Source organism: Pteropus vampyrus, unplaced genomic scaffold (assembly GCF_000151845.1).
Source record: "Pteropus vampyrus isolate Shadow unplaced genomic scaffold, Pvam_2.0 Scaffold18, whole genome shotgun sequence".
Lineage (NCBI taxonomy): Eukaryota > Metazoa > Chordata > Mammalia > Chiroptera > Pteropodidae > Pteropus > Pteropus vampyrus.
Window position 1 is genome coordinate 1,706,001 of NW_011888799.1, and position 21,192 is coordinate 1,727,192.

The 21,192-nt window shown below is 35.8% G+C and overlaps 1 protein-coding gene across 2 annotated transcripts in view; it reads left to right on the forward strand.

The window, feature by feature from the left end:
• Window positions 1-21,192, forward strand: part of ZFAND3 (zinc finger AN1-type containing 3) — a 332,486-nt gene that overhangs the window by 270,092 nt on the left and 41,202 nt on the right. The window contains exon 4 of one of the 2 annotated variants that reach the window (XM_011354552.2): window positions 6,610-6,675. The exons of the other annotated variant lie outside the window; for it this stretch is intronic. Coding sequence (XP_011352854.1) covers window positions 6,610-6,675 — 66 coding nt within the window. The remainder of the gene's footprint in view (window positions 1-6,609; window positions 6,676-21,192) is intronic. 2 annotated transcript variants of the gene reach the window in all.

The window sequence follows — 21,192 nt, forward strand, 5'->3', positions numbered from 1 at the left end:
AGGTCCTTAATCCATTTTGAGTTAATTTTGGTGTGTGGTGATAGACAACAGTCTAGTTTCATTCTTTTGCAGGTGGCTTTCCAGTTTTCCCAGTATCATTTATTGAAGAGGCTTTCCTTTCTCCACTATATTTTTTTGGCTTTTTTGTTGAAAATTATTTGCCCCTATAAATATGGATTTACTTCTGAACTCTCGATTCTGTTCCACTGTTCCGTATGTACGTTTTGCTGCCAATACCATGCTGTTTTGATTATTGTCGCTTTATAGTATAATTTGAAGTTGGGCAGAGTGATGCCTCTAGCCTTGTTCCCCCCCCCCTCCCGGATGGCTTTGGCAATTCAGGGTCTTTTGTGCTTCCATACAGATCTGATGATTTTTTTTGTTCTGTTTCTTTAAAAAATGCCAATGGGATTTTGATGAGGATTGCATTAAATCTGCATAATGCTTTCGGTAATATGATCATTTTAACTGTTAATTCTTCTAATCCAAGAACAAGGAATGTCTTTCTATTTCTTTGTATCTTCTTCGATTTTTTTTAATATGGTCTTACGGTTTTCATTATATAGGACCTTCACCTGATTCATTAAATTTATTCCTCGGTATTTTATTATTTTTGTTGCAATTGCAAAAGGATTTATTTTTCCCACCTCTTTTTCTGATACTTCATTACTAGACTATGGGACCACTGTGTATTTTTGAACATTGATTTTATATCCAGAAACTTTATTGTATTTGCTTATTGTTCCTAGTAATTTTCTTACGAAGTCTTTAGGGTTTTCTATATAGAGAGTCATGTCATCGCAAATAGTGACAGTTCGACTGACTTCTTTGTTTCCTATTTGGATGCCTTTTATATCTTACTCTTCTCTGATTGCACTCACTAGAACCTCCATTTTTATATTGAATGACAATAGTGGACAGCCTTATCTTGTTCCTGATCTTAGAGGAAAGGTTTTTAGTTTTTCACCATTAAGTATAACATTGGCCGAGGGTTTGTCATATGTGGCTCTTATTATGTTAAGGTACTTTCCTTCTATACCGATTTTGTTAAGTGTTTTGATCATAAATGGATGCTGTATCTTGTTAGAGGCTTTTTCTTCATCTATTATATGATCATGTGATTCTTATTTTTTAATCTGTTTATGTGCTGTATCATATTAATCGATTTGCATATGTTGAACCATCCCTATGCCTTTGGGATGAAGCCCACTTGATTGTGGTGTATAATCTTTTTAATATGTTGCTGTATTCAGTTCGCTAATATCTTATTCAGGATTTTTGCATCTGTGTTCATGAGAGATATTGTTCTGTAGTTTTCTTTTTTTGTGTTGTCTTTACCAGGTTTTGGTATCAGAGTAATATTGGCCTTGTAAAATGAGTTAGGCAGTACTGCCTTTTTCTTGATTATTTGGAAGAATTTGAGGAGAATAGGTATTAAATCTTCTTTGAATGTTTAGTAGAATTCACTGGGGAAGCCATTCGATCCTGGACTTTTACTTTTTAGTAGGTTTTTCATGATTGTTTCAATTTCCATACTGCTGATCAATCTATTTAGATTTTCCAGTTCTTCTTGATTCAGTCTAAGAAGGTTGTATTTTTCTAAGTACTGGTCCATTTCTTCTAGGTTATTAAATTTGTTGTTACATACTTTTTCATAGTATTCTTGTATGATTCTTTGTATTTCTCTGATGTTTGTTATAATTTCTCCTCTTTCATCCCTGATTTTGTTTATTTGTGTCCCTTCTCTTTTTTTTTTTTTAGTGAGTCTAGCCAGGGGTTTGTCAATTATATTGACCTTCTCAAAGAACCACTCTTTGTTGCATTTCTTTTTTCTTTTTTTTTCAATTTCATTTATCTGCTCTAATTTTGATTATTTCTTTCCTTCTGCTGACTTTAGGCTTCATTTGTTCTTCCTTTTCTAGTTTTTTTTTTTTTTTAAGATGAGGCATTAGGTTGTTTATTTGGGCTTGTTCTTGTTTTTGAGATAGGCCTATAATGATACGAACTTTCCTCTTATTACTGCTTTTGCCGTGTCCTAAAAGTTTTTATTTGTTGTACTGTCATTATCGTTTTTCTATGTATCTCTTGATCTCTTTTTATTTCTTCCCTCACCCAGTTATTCTTCATGTACTTTTGGTTCTTTCATTTTATAGTTGATCTCCAGCTTCAAAGCATTATGATCACAGAATATGGTTGGTATGACTTAAGCCCTCTTACGTTTGTTGAGGCTATCTCTGTGTCCCAAGTTGTGGTCAATTCTTGAGTATGTTCCATGTGTACTAGAGAAGAATGTACAAGCAGCTCTTTTGGGGTGAAGGGCTCTGTAAATGTCAGTTATGGCCAGTTTGTCTAATGTGTCATTTAAGGATGTTATTTCCTTATTGATTTTCTGTTCGGATGATCTGTCCATATCTGACAGTGGGGTATTTATGTCCCCCCACTACAATAGTGTTTTGGTATGTTTCTCCCTTCAGTTCTGTTAGTAATTGCTTTATATATTTTGGTGCTTCCTGATTGAGAGCATAGATATTAATAAGTGTTATGTCTTTTGGTATATGATTTTTTATCATTATGAGGTGTCCCTCAGTATCTTTCTTTACTGTTTTTATTTTGAAGTCTGTTTCATCTGATAGTACCACTGCTCCTGCTTTTCTCTGAATGCCATTTGCTTGAAATACCACTTTTCACATTTTCACTTTGACTCTATGTTTGTCTTTGGGTCTGAGATGTTTCTGTTAGAGGCAGCATATGGTTGGGTTTTGTTTTTTGATCCAATCTGCAGCTCTGTGCCTTTTTATTGGTGAGTTCAGTCCATTTACATTTAGGACGATTATTGAAATATGAAGTTTTCCTGTAACCATTTTATCATTTGCTTTCTGGTAGCTTGGTGTTTCCTTTGCTTCCTTGTCCTTGTGTTTCTGTTTTCTTTATTTTGGTTGGCTTTGTGGGTTTTGCCTCTGGTTCTTCTTGTTTCATGTTATATATTTCAGTTCTGAATCTTTGGTGTGTGGTTACCATTACGAATATGTAAAGGATAGTTATATATATATATATTAGTCCATTTTCTTCTGTGTGTGCCTTATCTCCATTCCCCTTTACAAATTAGGATCTTTGAATCCTCCCCTTTTCAGTCATTGTTGTCTCAGTTTGTCCCTATGTATGCCGAATGTTCATTACTATCTTGGTATAGCAAATCTCTTCTTACTGTCGAAGTTTATAATGCCTGTTCTTAGTAAGGGTTGCAGTCCTCTGCTTCTATCTGTCTGCTAGTCAACTTACTCCTAGTTATGGTTTTTTGTTGTTGTTGTTGTTGTTGTTGTTGTTTTGTCGTTTTGTTTTAAGTGAGCTGACTTAGTATTTCCTGCAATGCTGGCCTCGTAGTGGAGAATTCCTTCAATTTTTGTATGTCTTGAAAGATCTTTATTTCTCCTTCGTATCTAAAGGAGAGCTTAGCTGGATACATTATTCTTGGCTGGTAGTTCCTTTCATTTAATAGTTTGAATATTTGATTCCACTCCTTTCTGGCTTATAAGGTTTGTGCTGAGAGGTCTGACAATAATCTAATATGTTTTCCTTTATAGGTTAACATCTTATTTTCCCTGGCAAATGAGAATTCTTTTTTTGCATTGATTTTTTATAATTTTAATACAATATGTCTTGGTGAAGGCCTTTCTGGGTTGAGATAATTGGGTGTTCTGTTGACTTCTTGAATTCCAAGCTCCAGCTCATTCCTTAGATTTAAGATATTCTTGTCCACTGTTTGTCTGAAAATACTTTCTAATCCCTGCTCCTTTTCCTCTTTTTTTATAATGCTCATTATTCTTATGTTTCCTCTCCTGATGGTATCAGCTAGTTCTTACATTTCTCTTTCATTATTTTTCATTCTTTGGTTTCTCTCTTCTTCTTTCTGATTTATTTCTAGATTTCTGTCTTCAGTGTCACTGATCCTTTTCTCCATTTGGTCAACTCTATTTCCCAAGTTTGCTATTTCATTTTTTATCTCTTGCACTGTGTTCTTCATCTCCAGATGTTCTATTTGGTTCTTTATGAGGGTTTCAGTCTCCTTGCTAAAGAATTTGTTCTGTTCATCTAGTTGTTTTTTCAATTCCTGAAATTGTCGATATGATTCGTTTTGGATATCATTGAGTTTTTTCAAAAGTACCATCCTGAATTCTCTGTTATTTAAGTTGCATATTTCTATGTGTGTAAGCTTATTTTCTGGAGATTTTTCTCTTTCTTTCTGAGATGCCTTGTCACCTTGGTTGTTCATGGTGTTTAATGGACTATTTCTCCTCCTGGGCATTAATGGATGTGTATTTTACTTTTTTCCCAGAAAGAAGATTTATTAAATAGAGGTCTGTCTTTAGCCTGTTGCAAAGAAGGTGTTTTTCTTTTGGTTTCCAGTGGGTGGTGTCTCTTGGATCCCTGCTTTATATGAAGTCTTAATAATGCCTTTTTTTCTCTTATATATATTCAATTATACTCGCTACCCTCAGTCTCAGTCCCTGTTAGTGTTAACGACAGTTTCTGTAGCGTTTGCTCAGATTCCCTTGGGCTCCTTAGTGATTGGGCTTAGAAGGTATAGGGGGAGGAGCCCTCTGGGTTGGGGGTCTTGCAGTGGTATTAATGAACACTATTAAGTGCCAAGTGGCCACATACTCATAACCCAAAAGTAGATGGCAAAGTGGGTCTTCACTCTTGGGGGCATAAATTCTGGTGGAAGAGGAAAATGGTAATATATAATATAAAGCTGTATAGTTTATCAAGTGTTTTTGTACAGATGCTCTTAGTTTAAAATTGGGGGCAATTTTGCTATCCCTATTTTTTGTTAAAAAATTTGAGGAGTTCCTGGACTTAAACTGAGTCTTTTAGAAAAGCCTGTATTTTCCCAGAAAAAGAATGATATTTTCTCAGAAATGAGAATGCAAACAAACAAAACAAACTTCCCATGGAAGCAGAAGCTACAGCATTTTATGAAACTATAGAAGGCAGTGCCCAAAGAGTTCTCGAGGATGTGGGTGGGGTCTATATTAGATTTTCCGGCAGCTCATTGTTTCTCCATGTTGCTTATTTCCATGTCACAGTTGTCCATTTGGACCTCTGGAATTTTAGTATGTTAAGCTTTCTCTAGGGAATGTGATGTTTGTAGAAAATGCAGTGCTCTTTTGGTCTAGCTCTCAATTCTTGCCTCATTTTCAAATTCTTGAGAAGTATTTCCAGGTGATGCTAGCCAGTGATGAATATCCTTCATCCTGATTACATTTAGCTTTTAATCCATATTCTTTGACATTTGATCATTTTTGGTCCAGCTCTTTTCTGCTGTCATGTATTATTCTTCATTTATGTACACAAATTCGTCCTCCTAAAAAGATTATAAGTTCACTGAGCATAAGACTAACCCATTGTGGCACATAGTAGGTATTTGCTAAGTGCTCTTTGACGTTAACAATAAATTTACTTGGTTTTCCTCCTTTTTCCTCTTTCCCTTCTATGTCTTCTCATACCCACTAAAGTTTGCTGCCGTGATGACCTTGGCCAAGGAAAGAATGGACTAACAAAGAATTTCTTAGGTGGGATCTCCAGGTCCCTAAACCCATGGATCTTGGTGGCATAAACTCTAGGAACAGGTCTCAGAGCTCTTTGATCTCTTCTTCCTTTTTGATGAGTAACTTCAATGATACGAAGTCTTATCATAGGTGACATACAGCTCTGCTAGTTAACCATGTTTCGCTTTGCTAGTCATAGTTACCTAGGGAGCCTTTTCAAAATATATGTGTATCATTTGCTCGTGTATTCTGTTCTTTTATGATCATCACTAATGCCCCTCCTAGGGCATATCAAGAACCACTGGCAGCTTCCTATTTTAGAAGGTAGGGCATGATTGGTAGAGAGTGTTGACATCAATATCAACTTAAGAATTTGTTGATGGTCCTTTTCTGAAGAATGAAATTATTGCTTTTAATGACTGACTGTATCTCTTGCATACTCTTGAATTATGTCTATCCATCATATCTCTGAACCCTCAAAGATTCCATGAATGCCTTCTTCGTATCATATTCTTATAATTAAACTAGATATTTTTCCTTGGTCAGCAGTGCTCTCTTTATATATTAAAATAATCTTTATTTCTTCTGACAAGCTGTTTGTTGTTTCTTAGGCAATGCCCTTTCTCCCTTTAAAGAAGGCTAATTTTGCAATCAATTCAAAGGTAGGGTGACTATTGAGGTCAGATTAAGAGGGAGTACTCTTGTTTATTGCTCTGTGGAAAAACTCATCTTCCCAAACTTGTGGGTACTTTCCTCTTACCTGGATTGGAATTCTAGTTTAAATTTTATCCTTTAACATCTTGACATTAAATGAGACTTGATTACTTTTTATGAAAAGCATGTTGAAATTTAGAAAGACTATGGATCTATAGACTGCTGAACTAAAATTATGTCTTTAGAATTAACCTACCACTACCACCACCTTCTCCATCTTTCCTACTGCCCCTCCTTATGTATATTTGCAGGTTGATCCTGCCCTTTTGGGTTTCTCTTTATCCAGAATAGCAGCTGTGGGCACTTAGAGGGTATGTCTTGACTGATGTGCCTGCCTTTCTGTTTCTAGGTGGGCCATGCACAGACACAGCTCATGTCTCGTTAATCACACCAACCAAAAGATCCTGTGGTACAGGTACGTACATTATTCTTATCAGGATTCATTCTTATCTGAATTCTTCACAGAAGTTAGCTATTGGTTTTAATGTGGTGTCCTTCCAGGTACTCTGATTTCTTTCATCAATTTTCAAGTGATATATTATGTGCTTACTATTGGGAGTGGAGTGTGAGCAGAGGTCAGTATGGTGTTCTTGGAGGTCAGATTGACTGAGTTAATGCTGGCAGCTAGAACCAAGAAGGTGGACATCAAAATTTAACTATGTCCTAATGTCTGAAGAATATTAAGACACGAAACATACAGAAAATGCAGCTCATCACCCAGTTTCTAGACTAGTTTGTCTAAGTGACTAGTTTGTCTTGTACCTACTAAAAAACTTTATTTAAATAATGGAGACTGGAGGGTGAAAGAAGTTGTAGTACAGATAATTAATGTTTTAACTTGACTATTAGAATATCCTAATAATTTTGGAAAGTTATTTTCTCTCATTTATCTTAAAGCCATGAAGTGTGCTGAAATCATTCCTGTCAGATGCATAAAGTACCCCCCCATCTTAGTACATCTGTGACATTTTTATTAAACATGAAGTCATGAATCTTCTTGCTCTCTAAAGAGCAGTTATAATGCCCATTGCTTCCTTAGTCTGTAGCTTAATTTATTTTAAACAATATTTGCCTTTTCTAATAATACTGCCTGCTGTTTAAAATTTCTAAGGGATTATATTTGGAAGAGTCAAAATAATTATATTGTTTTTCTAAAGGTCACAGTCAAACTATTTTTCATAACTTAAAAAGTCCTTTTAACTTTCTAACAAAAACAGTACAAACTATTTTTGTGTACAAACTTATACTGAAACCTCAGCCCCTTTAAGTCCTCATAGTTTTGATGTTAAACCTCAAACAGGTCTGTCCTTGCATAGTTTTGGAATAACATCTAGGCATTGAACCCTGAGGAACTCAATTTTACTCTTCTGTTCCAAATGAGCAATTTTGAGGCAGGGCTGTGTGAGATAGTCCTGGCATACTCTCATCCCTCCTTTCCCCAGTACTTACACTCCACTGGGTAGTTCCTGATTGAGATAGAAGAGAACTGTGCCTGGGAGTGAGATAGACTGTCTTGATTAGCCAGTGGGAAGTCAGAAAGCCAGTTTCCTACTCTAGCCAGAAGCTTGAAAACATTCAGAGCCCTTTGGTTTCAGGTCCAACACTTAGTCTTTCTTCTTTCCTTCCAGTCTTGGCCCTCAGGGCAGGGTTTACTGTGCACACTACCAACATCTTCAGGTAGCAGTCAGGGAGTGAGGCCCAGACACATTGGGTCATCCTGAGACATTTAGGAAGGAGACTTGTGTGCTCAGCTTAGACACCAAAACTAATAGGAATCCTTCCTGAATGTCATATACTTGTATCCTTCATCTTCTAGGCAGATCTGTTTCCTTGTCTCTGCTGCCATACTATTTCGTGTACCTAAAAATAATAACAGCATTTACTGCATGCTAACTGTATTATCAGGCACCATTCAATATGCTTTACATATATGCCCATTTAATCTTCAGAACAATTATGCAAAGTAGTTATTCCTCCTTTACAGACGACAAAAACAGGTACTCTGAAAATTCAGTACATTTCCTGGGGTATATTGCTTGTAAATAATAGAGCCAGGACTTGAACACAGATCTTTTAGGTGCTAAAGCCTGTGTTGTTTTGCACTATATCATGTTACTGATTATCACATTTTATTATAATTATACTCTTAGCCAGATGTCAGAAAAGCATATCATTAAATGAAATATGGAGGAAGAGAAACACAGATTTGGAAATACAGCATGTAGTGAAGTAGTTTTAAAAATGTGAGTTTTAAAAGCAGATCTGGTTTCAGATCATAGCCTAGCCACTTAGAAAATGTGGTTTTAAGTAAATGTTAACATCTCATAAGTTGTTCTTCATCTGTAAAATGGGATGATAAGTCTAACTCATAGGTTCGATGTGAGAAATAATATACATAATGCATAATAGATATTCAGTAATGGTAGCTACTGTTATAATCTTATCATTAAAGATTATGTGTATACAGTGGCCAACCATTAAAGGGTGTTGATAAGAGCAATAGATATTTTAGGTGGAAAAAAGTAGATTAGAAGTACCAGAATACATTACCTAATTTCATTAATTGGTTTTATATTGATCACATTCTTTGTTACATGTCAGTATTATAATAGGAACTGAGAGTAATGTGTTTTTTTTAGGTTTCCATAAAGTGAAATGATAAGCAAGGCATTGAGCCTCTTAGTCACACGTCTCCAGTGACTTCATACTTGTTAACTAGAAAAAGGCTGAGAATTTCTGGCTTGGAAAGAAATTAATGCAATGTGCAGGTCATCTTCTAAAAAGCCTGAAGGAAAGTTGAGATTTCTCAGCATGGACATTAAAGGCCATGAAGTTCAGCCTGCTGCACTTTTCAGGGAGCCTCTCTGTACCCCACCCCCCACCCACCCCAGGCTCCTTGTTGTGCTGCCTCAGCCTTAAATAATGGCCCTGATGCTAGAGGACAGAGCTTCCTGATTTTCAGATGTAACTTAAATGATTTGCTTTGAGAACCATGGATTGACTGTCTTCTTCATCTTTCTGTCTGTCCTGGAATCAGCAGGTTACCCACTGTGTGGATTCTGAGCATTTTTCTTATGAATCATCATCAATTATAGTGTTACATTGCTGGAGAGTTCTTTATTCTTTATGTACGGGTTCTTCAAGAGTAGGACTCACACCTCTAACACATGCTCTGTGCTGCTTCTGCCAAAGGGAACACAGTAACAATAGCTCTCCCAAAGTTCTCCCAGAGCACAGGGCTTCAGGCATAGACGATCTATACATAATTACCTTAACAGTGGTGTCATTTCTTAGGAGCCTTAGAATGAGACCTTCCAGATTAGAGATTTTACCACCAGCCCCCTCCCAGCCTATCTATTCATATAAGTTTGGACCTAAAGCAGCCTCCAGTTTAATAATGTTGTGTGTTAGAAAAAGGATACTTAGGCTAGAACATGGTGGTCCTTTAAGTCAGTAGTCTCTGAAGAAGGGCCTATAATGTATAGTCTATGAGGTATGGGGAGAAAATAGTAAAAGTTCTTTATCTCAGCCTTTTAAAATTTCTGTTTTACAGATTCATTTCATAATTATATGTTAGTCCATACATATTGTTTAAAACCAACAAATACACATACAAATATATACATGGCCAATATCTTAGGAGTATACACTCAAAAAAGGTTAATGACTTTTTCAGTAAACAGATTGTTTTCTTTTTAGTACTTTGAAAAGTAAATATAAAGATTAGCATTAGGCCCATAATTATGTGGTTTAATAAGTCAAGACCTGAACATAAGTTTGGCTAGTTGATTAATATCTATATTTATGTTTCAAAAGGACTATTGTTGATCAGAGGGTATTATAACTTAGAGAAGTGGACAGCAGTATAGAGTAGTTGGTCTACAACCATCAAAATGAGAGAGGGAATTCTTTTTAAGAAATTACTTTGTGGTAACTGACTCTTAGAAGCAGGTCGTAAAAAGTAGCAATAATGGCCAATGAAAGATCAGCATTTGTGGACTAGGTGGGAAAGGCTTTTCTTTAGATGTTGGCTTTTGGCCACATAGAACCGTTAATAATTAAACTGTGTAATCTTTAGATAGAGGGGGAAAAAACCAACAACAACACCATGATCGTTGGTGTTTAAGCAAAGAAAAAATAATTGAAAGTGTATATGGCTTTGTAGGGCTTTGGGATATCTACAGTCAGCAGAGGGTTGAAAAGTGCTGCCGAGCCCTAGGTTGCTTTGCTTAGAGTGTAAGAGTTAAAGCACATCACACCTTCAGATTACTAGAGAGCTTACATTTCTTCAGAGAACTTTGACTCTTTTGCACATGTTCCCTTATTAATTCTGACAGCATTCCCTGTCAAGAACAAATACATCGTGAAGGAAAAGAGTTCACTTTCTTTGGCAACAAACCACCAGAGTATATCCTTTTGTCCTTCATCTTTTCTAACTCTCAAGTTATACTTAAGCCAAAACGTTGTAATCTGAGCTGTGGTCTTTTTTTTTTTTTTTTTTTTTTTTTAGACATTATTTGGAAGGTGTTTGGATATTTAGATAAATACCTTCATGAAGTCATATCTTTATGCTTAAAGTGCCTTTTGGGAAAGGAGGAGTGTGTTGCCTTTTCTTAGGATCTATTATTTAAAGACGTGTTGTGTAACCTTTTCTCATAAAACTCATTTGCAAAGAGCTACAGCAGATATTTTGTATTTCACTTATTGTAGCTTGCTATTGATGAATCTTAAAATTTACCCTGTAGTGGACAGATAGAACCATGTCTTATCTTAAATTTCTTTGAAGAAATAGACTCTCTGCCAGTGAATCCTTGAACTATGGCTAACACGAGGACCCTGCTTGGTCCCTCCAAGGGGAGCATTAACCAACTCTTAGCTCTAGACCCTAGGTCAAATATATATCAAGGGATATATTTTTTAGCATATAAAAAAAAGAAATTTCTCCTCTCATATTTCACCACTCTTATATGGCTTGATTTAGTTTTTTCATTTTATTAGCCCTGTTTCCGAAGTTAAAATAAGAAAAAAGTCAAACAGTTTTATAGACTTGATGGTACTGTCAAGAGACTTTTGCTCCACTGTATGTATATTCATGGTTACTCTTCTTCCAGCAAGTATGTTGAGTAAATATTCTCTCCGATAGATTAGAAAAATGATGATTTTAAAATGCTCTGTGTGTGTTAAAAATGTGATTATAGTTCGTAAAATAGCAAGTAAAATAACCATTTGTGGGACCATAAGGGAGCTGTAGTATTGTCTGAGATGAAAGCAGATGGGACTAGAAACTGTCCCATTAAACACGAAGGCAGGTTTTTCCAGAAGGTATCATCTTTCCACTCTTTAAGAAGCATGTTCATTCAGTTTATATATCCTTTAACTGTTTTCTTTGTCTTTCTTTTATTTCTTCTTTCTCTTTCCCTTTTCCTTTTCCTTTTCCTTTTTCTTTTCCTTTTCCTTTTCCTTAGGAAAGAACACGTTTATCCTTTTAGGTCACCTGTTTTCCTTTCTGCATGATGAACAGTGACATGAACCTAGATAGCCTGTATTGTTTATTGTTTCCCCTTTTCCCCCACACCTTCTCTTGACTCATTTCTGAGGCAGTCTGCTTGTGATATTATTGTCTGTTTTGACAAAGACAGAAGAAACCCCCTTTCACCTGGGAGTCAGGGGAAGATTGATGTGCTAAAGACTTTTCCACATCAGTGTTTGGAAGCCACTTAAGGGGGGGAATGTTGCATTGTTGTTTCATTACCAAGAGGTTTGTATAAGATCTTTTAAATTGATTCAGAAGCTAAAGGGTGGTAATGTTAAAGCAGAGGTGGCCCTATAAATCTTAGAATTACCTACAGTTGTGTATTTTATCTCCTGGTCTAGTCAATATTCATGGAAACATTTCGACCAGTGCATTTAATCCTAGAGAGTCAGTGACTACAGACTGTTTTGGTCAATATTGCACATTCTAAGTGACTCTTCTATGAAGGACTCTGTAGAGATTTAAAGGAAGGTGGCTTTGGGTGTGATTCAACTGTAAAATTCGGTTCTTTTTTTCATTCTTTTTTTTTGATCCTTAAGGTATAGCTTTTCCCTCAGGTCTGCAATATCAGCATTTGAGACAGAAAATTAGAAATTTGACCTACTTATGTAATTTGCAAGTTCCCATCAGGAGAATATTAGGGAAGATATAAACCTTTAATTTTTTATTAGCATTTAATGTAACCATTGAAGAAAGATCAAAACAGTAAATCTGTCATGGCAAGGAAAAAGTATTAAAAAAATGTTTTGCCTTACGCACTCATCGTATTAGGTCCTGAAGGAGTTCAATTGATTCCTGGGGTGGGGGGCAAAATGAATACCAAATATTTGGCAAGATTGCAAAATTTCTCTAATCTGAAATGTGTCATCTTACACTTTATCATAAAAAATAAAAGGGCACAGGTTATCATGGTGTGCCATAATGTTTGTTTATTGATAATATGTGGATTTGGGCCATTGCATGGATAACTGGAGAAGGGAAATAATCTGCTACATGTTCGTTCTTGTGAGTTTTTTTCTGTAAAAACTTTAATCTGACTGAGTTATTAATTATATTAAAAAATAGAATGAGATAGCAAGGCATTATATAATTAGAAGATTTGATCTCGATACATGTGTGTTGAAAATGTGATTATAGTTAGTGGAATGGCGAGTAAAATAACCGTGTGTGAGACCATAAAGGAGCTGACTTTAAAAGCATCTCATACAATATATAAATTTTAGAAAAGGTTAGAGAGAGCTCACGGATTTTCATTTGTACCCCTTGAGTGAGAGTTTGGTCCCATTACCACCAGCCATTGTGTTTTTATTACACGCTAGCTAGACACATAATGTTTGAGTTTGCTGAACTTGAAGTTATAGGCTTGTTTCACAGGCCTTGTTTGGGTTTTACTCATGAGAACCAGTGGCTTCCTCTGATACCAATCTTGTCAAGAGGAATTTTTACACTTGAAGGATAAAAATGTATTCCTGTATAAAAAGGAAAAGGCAGTGCAATGAGGCTTATTGCTACTTTGGATGTGTGTGTGGATGTGAAACCTAGACTGTGATGTTGAGCTGCTTGTGGTCTACATGCTTTCTGCTAATTCAGTTTGTTTGGATCCTTGAATGCAGCAACAACTGGGGTTTTTGGCCTTTATTGTCATTTATTTTATTATAGCTTGCACTCTTACCATGGAGAAAAGTCCTGAACTTCTGTTAATTAGCTGTTCTATTGCTCTACTGAGGCAAAATGCCTGAGCCAACATTATTTAAAAAGGATACCAATACCAAGGGAATTTAATACCCGTCTCCTCCTTTGAAACTTTCGTATTATTTGAGGGGTGGATGTTCCATAGTACCTGTGTGCCTGTTAGAGGGCAGCATGTTAGAAATGTAGCTTTCCTAAAGCAGCTTTACCAAAAGGAGCAAGATACAACAGCCACAAAGCTGCGTTATAAATCATCAGAGCCTCGCAGTGATACTGCCTATTAAGGAGACTTCTTTTTTGCCCTACTCAGTTCCTGGCTGTACTAATAGAACAGTGCATTGAGCAAGGCTGTAAATAAAAGTTATTACCTAATAGGTGGGTGCTGAAGTGGAACGGACGGAGCTGAGGCATGGAGCCCTTATTACTGCTCGTCAGCAATTATAAACAGGATGAAGCGTCTGGGGTTTGCGCTGCTGCAGCGAAGGCTAATAGAGGCTGGGAATGACACTAGGCCCTGATAGGATGATGTATGCTGATGGGTTTTTACTGCCTCATGGTGCTGCTTGCTTCCAAGACAAGTTGTGTTATCCGTTTTCCTGCCTGCTCATCTATCTGAAGAGACAGTCTTATCGCCTCTTATGCCAGCAGGTGGGCTGGCATTTATTCCTCATACCTGTGTCTGCTTCTGAGGCAGCCCCCCATGAAGAGTCTTCAGAAATATTTCATAATCATGGCCGATTAAAGCCGTAATCTTACTGTACTGCCTACTGTCATGGTTATAGATCACACCTTCAGAAGTGGTTGCTTATGTGGAATATAGGACCAGCTGAGGCACTGTAGTTACTCAACCAGTCCAGAACTTCATTAAAAGACCATTGTGACAGTCCTATAGTGAATTCTGTAGCACCATGCAGAAGTGTTAAACATATATCTTGCTCCTGGGAGACAGAATAAGTACAGAAACATAAATACAACTAATTTCAGCTTTAGAGAACAAGAAATGTAACTTACGTTTATTTTTAAAAGTAAGGACAAGGAGGATAAATTATGCTAATTGTTATGAGCAAATAAAATACTAACGTAGTCTTTCTCTTTAAAGAATTATCTTACTGGAGAAATGCTTAGAATTTAGTTTCTAAGAGTAAGTAGGAGTGATAAAGAGATACTGTGGAATGTTGAGGGAAAGTCTAGAAGTAAGACTGTGTTTTCTAGTGAGCAGAAAAGTGCAAATATGGCTTGGCAAATATGCTTTTGAGTAGCAGATAAGCACCTAATACTTGAGAAAATTGAGATATGGCTCTGTTTAGCTTTGATCATTTAACTTCACTAAATCACAGGAATTAGACCTTAGAGATAGGAGAACTTTGCAGCAGAGCCACAGAGAAATGCTTTGAAAAGGGTTTACCAGTCTGATCCAGGAGTTATAAACATTCTGATAGTGCGGTTTTTTTGTCACTTGAGCCTTTAAATGAATACACCTCCTTGTGAAGTACCTTCAAAACTAACCTACCAGTTCCAGACAAGAAAAAACTAAAGGGAGTTCACCACCACCAAACCTGTATTACAAAAAAGGTTAAAGGTACTTCTTTAAGAAGGAAAAGGGAGAAAAAGGTTAAAAATAAGAAAAATAAAATGACAATAACTGCATACCTATTGATAATTATTTTAAATATAAATGGATACTAAATGTTTCAATCAAAAGATATAGAGTGGCTGAGTGGACAAGAAAACAAGATCCATACATATGCTACCTACAAGAGATCCGCTTCAGATAGAAAAACACACACAGACTGAAAGAGATAGAAAAGATATTTCATGCAAATGGAAGTGAAAAAAAAGCTGGGGTAGCAATACTTATGTCAGACAAAATAGATTTTAAAACAAAGGCTATAGCAAGAGACAAAGAAGGACTTTGCATAATGATAAAGGTGTACAACAAGAGGATATAACCCTTATAAACATTTACACACCCAATGTAGGAGCACCTAAACATATAAAGCAAACATTTACAGCATTATTTACAATATTCAGGATATGGAAGCAACCTAAGTGTCCATCAGTAGATGATTGGATAAAGAAATAATTTATATACAATGAAACGAAATATTACTCGGCCATAAAAAAAAGAATAAATCTTAACATTTGCGACATGGATAGACCTAGAGGGTATTATACTAAGTGAAATAAGTCAGACAGAGAAAGAGAAATATCATATGATTTCACTTACGTGGAATCTAAAAATCAAAATAAACGAAACAGAAACAGACTCAGATACAGAGAACAAACTGATGGTTGCCAGATGAGAGGGAGTTGGAGGCTGAATGAAAACAGTGAAAGATTAAGAAATACAAATTGGCAGTTACAAAATAGTCATAAGGATGTAAAGTACAGTTTAGGGAATGTAGACAGTTATGATAACTATATATGGTGGGATCACTTTGTAAGTTACTTAAATGTCTAACTGCTCTGCTGTACATCTGAAACTAATATTTATTGAATGTCATCTGTAATTGAAAAATAAAAAATGTATCATTTTATTAACATCTTAATATCTATGTTATCTGTAGCCTAGTACCCTTTTATTATTCCTAGCATTGCTTATGACATTTCTTATTTCTAGTTAATTTTACCTAGAGTTTGTCAATTTTCTGCTTTTCCAGAAAGCAGAAATAATATAGAAACAAGCATGCAGTATTAAGGCTTACTTTGTTGAGCCTTAATACTGCATGCTTGTTTCTATATTATTAACTTCTGATATTGTCAATATTCTTTCTTCTGTTTATTTTGGATATTTTATGCTTTTCTCTCATTTTTGCAGTTTAATGCTTGACTCAATTTTTAGGATTTCTTTTATAAAATGAACATTTAAGACTATAAATTGCTATAGTTGCTACTCATAAGATTTTGACATGAAGTGCTTTCATTATTGTATGGGTCAAAATACATTGTACTTTTCATCATGATTTTTCTTTGGCTCATGTGTTATTTAGTGGTATGCTTCCCAAATTCAAAACCAATGGAACTATCTTTATTTATTTGGTGAGAAATATTTATTCTTTCTTAAATTGAAATCAGAAAACTGCGTTATGCTAACCACTCATTTGAAATTTTTTGAGATCTGATTTATCCCTCAGCATGTGATCAATATTTGTAAATGTCTCATATGCTTAAGAATATGTATTCTATTTATATTCATTAAAATAAGCTTGTTAATTGTTTTTAAAAATTTTAACCTATCAGGAGACTTGCGCTGTTTGAGAAATTATAGTTCTTCTATGGAGTTCTTTGATGCCTTCAGTTATTCATAGGTGTGTGTGTCTCATTTTAAAGAAGCCTAATATATCATCATCTCAGTACATCTCATTACAAATCAGGTAAACTAAGAATTAATATTATAGGAGAGTCCTTCATTTTATAAAATGTGTCACCACTGAGTGAAAGTTGATAGTTTTTCCTTTTGCATATAAAGTAATATTTGACTTACCAAATAATCAATTCTTCCTTATCCTATTCAAAATATGGAAGCAACTTACGTATCTATCAATAGATGATTGGATAAAGAAATAAGTGTTCTGTGGGTAGTGGCCAGTGGAATGGAGGGAAAAAGATGAATGTGAGAAAAATGTTTTAAAATAAGAGTAATAGGACTTGATGGCTGATTAGAGTTGGCTGAAGAAAAAATGTAAAGTTATAAACTTGGGGAATTGAGAGAAGAAAAATGAGATTGAGGCAGGGAAAGAGTGGGAATAAAAAATGGTTGAAACTATTTTTAGTTTCCGATAAGGTAAATTTTAGGTTATTGTAGATAGTCCTGCAGAAAATTATAAATGTAGGCCTAGTTTAGAAGTCATTGGTCTAGAAGCAACGATTAAAGGTGTGCAAGTGGGTAAGGGAATGAATACAGAAGAACGAAGGCTAAAGACTGCATTTAAGGGGCCGGAAAGTGAAAAAGGAAGCCAGAATGTTAAGGAAGCTAAAGAAAGGAGAAGGCATCATACAGGATCATAAAAGATGCATTAGAAGAGGGGCCAGGAAATTTGAGGACTAAGGAAAACTGTTGCCTATAGCTGGTAGAAGATCATTGGAAAACCTGAAAGAAGTTAATGAAATGTGGTGGGATTAAAAGCCTGATGGGAGGCCATTAAAGAGGCACTTCATAACAAGGAAATAAAAGCAGCAGAAGAGTTAATTGAGCTGTTGAAAACCAAAAATTGTTGTGGTTGGAGAGAGAAACAGGATCAGGCGTTTCTTGGTGTGGAAGTAGTTAGATAGAGAAATATTTTGATCTGGTTAACATGCAAAGGAAAGGTAGACGGGAAGAGAAAAACAAAATATTAGAAGAGAAATAGAAGAGATACAAAAGCAAGATTCTTTAGAGGCAGAAACCCAGAAACATTAGTTTCTTCCCAAGAGGATGAGGAAAAGATATGCAGATTAATAAATACATTTTCTCTTTAACGTATAGACAGTTGAGACAAGATGAACTAGGGACTTTATCCTGGAAGGTCATCATTTTCTGAGTAAATAGATAATACCATCACCTGTAAGTAGCAGCAGGGAACTGAGTTTATAAGAAGAGAATTATTGTGGACTAAGGGAAAATAGGATTGCTAAACAGAAGCTAATCCAAACGTCATTAGTTTCAATTTACAGCAGGCCAAAGTGAGACTTATCTGGCTACTACATTTAGCCCAAAAGAAGAGAGCAAAGAGAGAACAAGTGGTGCTTATGTCTTTCTTTTTTAATTATGTGCTTTCATATTTCAAAAGTAACCACACGGTAGTGTAAGTCATGACACAAAATAGTTTATAAGAGAAAGTAACAGTCTAGAGATAGTCTCACTCCACAAAACTGACCAACATTTCTCTTTTGGCAGTTTCTTTTACTACTGTCATCCTGTGAGTTACCTTTATAACTTTGAAAGGGAAAAAATGCTAATAGCCCTACTTTTTAGATGTCAATCAGTTGGTATGAAATAGAAGGTCTATAGCTCACACTATTCCTCAACCCAGTGTTTGGTATTTTTATTGCTTGTTTTCATTCTTCTCTTTCTTCATCCAGCTTTCAGCATCATCTCTTAATGAGAATGTTAATACCTCTGATTAGAGGTACTTCCTTATCATACCTCCTGTCAACTACACTTGTACTTTTTTTAATTTCACAGTTATTAACTACACTCAGTCCTGTAACCACAAGCAAATGTTCTATGAACTGTCCATAGGTTGTTCCCAAAAATTCAAAGCCAATAATTGGCATTTACATTATTATAACTCTGTAAATGTTATTCCCTGCCAGGCAGTCAAGTTGCATGTTAGGAATAGATTTCTTCTTCTATGAGTCTAATGTCACAGTCCCTGGAGAATGTTCCTACATCAAAACCAAATCGTGTCTTTTTTGTTGTTGTTGTATTCCATCAGTTGCTAAAAAATCATGCCACATTTTAGTTTGCTTTATTTTTGGATTGTAACATTTTAATACAGGTTTTTCTCTTGGCATTTATAATTGCCTTTCTTTTTTCTTGCAATATTTGGTTTTCTGTTACTATTTTTTTTCTAACCTGTATTTATACCTTTAACTCAAGACTTCCCTCCTGTGCCCACCATCTTTCTGCTCCAATCTGGACTAGGTGTTCTTTAAGCCTACTGTGTCAGAATTCTCTTTTACCATTCTCTCTTTTATCCTCTCATTTTTTGGACTGCAACCCCCAAGTTAGTTCCTAAGAGATGAAGTGTTGGGGTTCTTGCACATCTGAAAATGTCTTTTCTTGCCCCTTGCATGATGGAAAGTTTGACTAAGTATGCAGTTCTTGGATGAAAATCATTGTTCTAGCATTCCATATTATTACTGAGAAGTCAATGCCACTGATTTTTATTTTTATAAGTAATATAGCTGAGATTTTATTTCACCTCTAAAACTCTTAGGATTGCATTTTTGTCCTTGGTGTTCTAAAATTTGTAATGAAGTGTCTAGTGGTCATCATGTCCACTCCCACCCCCCATTCAAGATGCTGGATCCTTGCTAGGCCCCTACGATTTGAATGCGCATGTCCTCCTTCAGGTGTAGATTGCTTTCGATATTCCCCCAACTTAACATTATCTTCCTTTTCAGGACTCATAATATAGATGTTGGACCTGCTAGATTGATTTTTTTCTTCACTTCTTCCTCATAGTTTACATCTCCTCTGTGTTCTGAGTGATTCTTCTATATCTTCCAGTGCTTCTTTTGATTGTACTTCAACAATTGTACTTTTAATGAGCTTGCTCTTGTTCCCTGAAGGTTTTTTCATAGTATCCTATTCTTGTTTATGAATATAATAATAACTGTATAGCAATACCTTCTGAGTATATTATTTAGTGGTTAGACTTTGCTCTTCTCTTTGCTATCTGTGAGTGCTGTGAGGCCAGTTTTTCTATTTATCTTAGTCTTATCTATCATGCTTCTGGTTCTCATTTGCCTCGTGAAGCTTGGTTTTCTGTTGACTTTTAAGAAAAAAGGGTTAGATGGGTGGGGAGAGTTTCTTTCTTAATTGGGAATTTTACTGGGGCTTCTGTGTGGGATTGAGTAAGGTAGAGGTGTTAACTGGCAGAATCTGTTGTGAGGAAGTCAAATCTCTCAAATGGAGAAGGAGGATTTGACAAGAGGAACCATAGAGACAACTTTGCCTAGACAGGTCATTCAGTTTCTTTAGAGAAGAGTTCTTCAGAATTTTGCCAGTAAATGTGGGTTGCTACCAATGGTGGGAGGTGTAAACTAGCACAGTTGTTCTACAAATATACTTTCAGTAGATCCTCCTGCTTTCCATCTTGCTTATCTTAAGACTTTCTTCACATGTGATGGCTGGCACCTCTGCAGTCACCAAGTTTCAGCCTCAACACACTCCCATCACTATCAATATCTAGAAATTCGTTCAAAATTTCTTGTTGGTTATGTTAAATACACACAATTATATTTATTATAGTAGGTTCATGTTTCGTGCTTTTATTTTAGTTGGGTCTTGGGAGGGGTCAGTCCTCTTGAATTAAAAGTTACCCGAGACAAAGCTAGGACTATACCTTCTGATTTAATCACTGGTAGGAGATAAAAGGGAAGGGTAGCCTTAATAGAATGTTGTAGTTCTTAGGAAATCTAAACGATGAGAATGTACCCAAATTAAAACCCCTAATCCTAAAGGATAGAAGTAGAGGGGTTGGTGGTTGAGAATGTGGGCTCTAGAGGCAAACTACATGAGTTCACATTCCAGTGCCCCCTTTTACCAACCACATAACTGGAAGAATTGTTAGACCTTTCTGTGAGACTTGATTTTCTCTTTCCTAAAATAGTACGCCCATCTGAAGAGTTATGAGGGAAATGAAATAATGCTTTTAAAGCACCTAACGTGGTGCCCGATAAATAGTCAGTAGGTAAGAGATATGGACAAAATGTGCTTGATGATCCTAATGAAAGGAGAGTAGAGAAGCTTGAGGGAGTGTAGAGGAAAGTGAGAAAGAGTGCACACACCTTAGAATCTGGTTGGAAAAATAGATGAATCTGAAACTGTTAATGAGGACTCAAAGCAAAGCAGGTTGGAGAGTGTAGACATGGAAATGAAGGTCAGTAAAGTCAAGGGAAGAGGGGAGAGCAGTTAACAACCCTGTTTGAACAGGTGAGGGCTGTAAATGATAGGAAGCTCAGAAAACCTATAAGAAAATTGAGTACTAGAACTGTGAAGAT